Source organism: Scylla paramamosain, chromosome 12 (genome assembly GCF_035594125.1).
Source record: "Scylla paramamosain isolate STU-SP2022 chromosome 12, ASM3559412v1, whole genome shotgun sequence".
NCBI lineage: Eukaryota > Metazoa > Arthropoda > Malacostraca > Decapoda > Portunidae > Scylla > Scylla paramamosain.
Window position 1 is genome coordinate 21,065,448 of NC_087162.1, and position 2,500 is coordinate 21,067,947.

The following is a 2,500-nucleotide window of genomic DNA, read 5'->3' on the forward strand; positions in this document are numbered from 1 at the left end:
ACGTTTCATGCTATGGTTCTTTGTGTCACCTCACTAATGTAAGAAAGTAACATCCAATATTACAGTGTTTATTCTGAAGGTCTTAGTGTAAACGTGATGAGTTTAGATGCATGCATTTATTAAGATGGTATCACCCCTGTCCTCCAGCACAACGCATCATTCAGTGACAGTGCTATGTAAAAGAAGAAAAAAAAAATAAATAAAAAAAATAAAAAAAATAAAAAATAAATAAATAAATATATAAATATATATATATATATATATATATATATATATATATATATATATATATATATATATATATATATATATATATATATATATATATATATATATATATATATATATATATATATATATTATTCCAAACCCACGTCAGCGTGACAAGAGTTTCATACCTCAGGTTTTCAAGGTTTTCTTCTTGAAATCTTTTAATCCACCGATGAACACTTCGTTTATTAATTTTAAGTAAGCATGATGACTCCCGCGGCGTTATATTTGCTGATAACAAAAACACGATGTATTGCTGCTCAGCTTCACAAGTCTAACTCCTGCCACCTCGAGGCTCCATCACGTCCCGCCTCGACGGTTTAATTTCCCGCCTGATGAAGTCATCGTCGAGAGAGAGTATAATATTGTCATCATTTATGATAAAGAATGTTTGCTCATATCTTTAAGAAATTTTAAGTGTAGTTTACTAAATTTAAGATGATCATTACGAAATGTTTTTACTCTATTTTAATCCTACGTTGCACAAAGCGGAATTGCACTTGACTGAACTCCCCGTGAGCGAAAATCCCGCGTCACAATGTTTCGTCAGCTTTAAATCAAACATGGTAATCAGAAGGACCTTTCTCCATGTTAATTTTTTAATAATTGATTTTGAGCAAGAACTTGTAACAACAGTGACACTCGTGGTTAATTAAGATAAGATTTCAGTAGAATTTCAAGGAAAATCACGGTGAAACAATACATTATTTTCCATCCTGACTCTGCTTCAATTAGAGCCTGCAAATTTAAGTAAACAACATCATGATGGATGTTATGATATACTTTTTGGTATTTGCTACTTATGTATGTTTCCACTCAATACCCCACCCCACACACACACACACACACACACACACACACACACACACACACACACACACACACACACACACACACACACATACACACACACACACATAATAGATGAATACATAGATAAAAGCAAAATATCAATAAATAATAAGTACTACATAAAAAGGGACATATGAACATGTCAATACAAGTGCGTAATCTCCCTCACCTCCCTCTCTAGATCGCCCTACAGCTTTATTTGTTCTACCGAATTTCTCTTCCAGGGTATTCCTTAAATCCTTAGCTTTTATTCTTATTTCTCATTACCGTTTAAATGGCCAATTAAGTTGTCTAATTAAACTACCTTATACAACAGAATATTTGATGAAATTTCATAATTTATTTACTTTACATTTTTTTTGTATTTAGTAACATTAATTGGCAGAGTGAATGATGGTAATAAGAGAAGCGGCGGAGGATACTGCTACCAGACCACATCAATCAAGGACGTGCGTTTTGTGAAAACTTCCCCACCCACAAATTATCGAGAGTGTCATGGCGTCTCAGGGCCGAGCGGGAGGAAAACCGAGGGCCACGCTGCAGTATATATTGAGGGAAGCCGGAAAGCCAGGCACAGTTCGGCTCCCTCCCGTTCAGCGACATGAAGACTCTGGTAACTCGGCTCTTTGTGGTGTCTGCTTATCTTTGTTCACAACTGCTACAGTCACTGTCAGCAGTGTTGTAGTCACGCGCCGCGCCACGTCCACAGGGAGCCAGACACCTCTGGGTGGTGAAGCTGACCAACACTGCCTCACTATTTACGGTTTCCAAGAAAACCGATAAAATCGTATTATTCCTAACAAGTGCACAAAAAGTACAAAAGAAAACAACCATCATTTAGATAAACCTGGCCGGCCTTTTGAAGCACGGCTATGTCCAGTAGCCTTGTGGGAGTTTTCATCTCTGAGGACACCTTTATTTATACAATGCTAGTTTTCTGAAGCCCAGTTTATCCCAACAGGTTGTTTTGGCAGTGATGGTGGCGGCCACCGCCCATCAGGCCTACGGCATCCCTGTACCCGGCACTCTCTCCCACGGCACCCACGCCTACGGCTATGGGCAGGCGCCCTACGTGGGTCCGCTGGCTTCCAGTGTTCCTGCCGGCATCGGCGGAAAGGTCATCCCTGTCTCGGACACCTACGAGGTGGCGGCCGCCCGTGAACAGTTCTTCAGAGCCTACCAGGACCAGCTGAACACAATCTATGCCATCCGCGCCAGCCGACCCGCCTACCACAACACCTACGGCTACGGGCACCATGGCTCTGCAGGCGCCGTCCACGTGTCCCACGGAACCCACTCCTCTTACGGCACCCCTGCTGTGCACGCCCCCGTTGTGCACACTTCCCACGCCGTGCACGCCCCCGCAGTGCACACCTCC

The 2,500-nt window shown here is 41.4% G+C and overlaps 2 protein-coding genes across 2 annotated transcripts in view; one reads left to right on the forward strand and one right to left on the reverse strand.

The window, feature by feature from the left end:
• Nucleotides 1-2,500, reverse strand: part of LOC135105854 (cuticle protein CP1876-like) — a 50,530-nt gene that overhangs the window by 40,429 nt on the left and 7,601 nt on the right. The window lies entirely within an intron of this gene.
• LOC135105849 (cuticle protein CP1876-like) overlaps nt 1,629-2,500 on the forward strand; it is a 1,095-nt gene continuing 223 nt past the window's right edge. Inside the window, exons 1-2 of the mRNA XM_064014470.1 lie at nt 1,629-1,735; nt 2,084-2,500. The exon at nt 2,084-2,500 is cut by the window's right edge and continues 223 nt beyond it. Of these exons, the coding sequence (XP_063870540.1) occupies nt 1,724-1,735; nt 2,084-2,500 (429 nt within the window). The 5' untranslated portion in view covers nt 1,629-1,723. The remainder of the gene's footprint in view (nt 1,736-2,083) is intronic.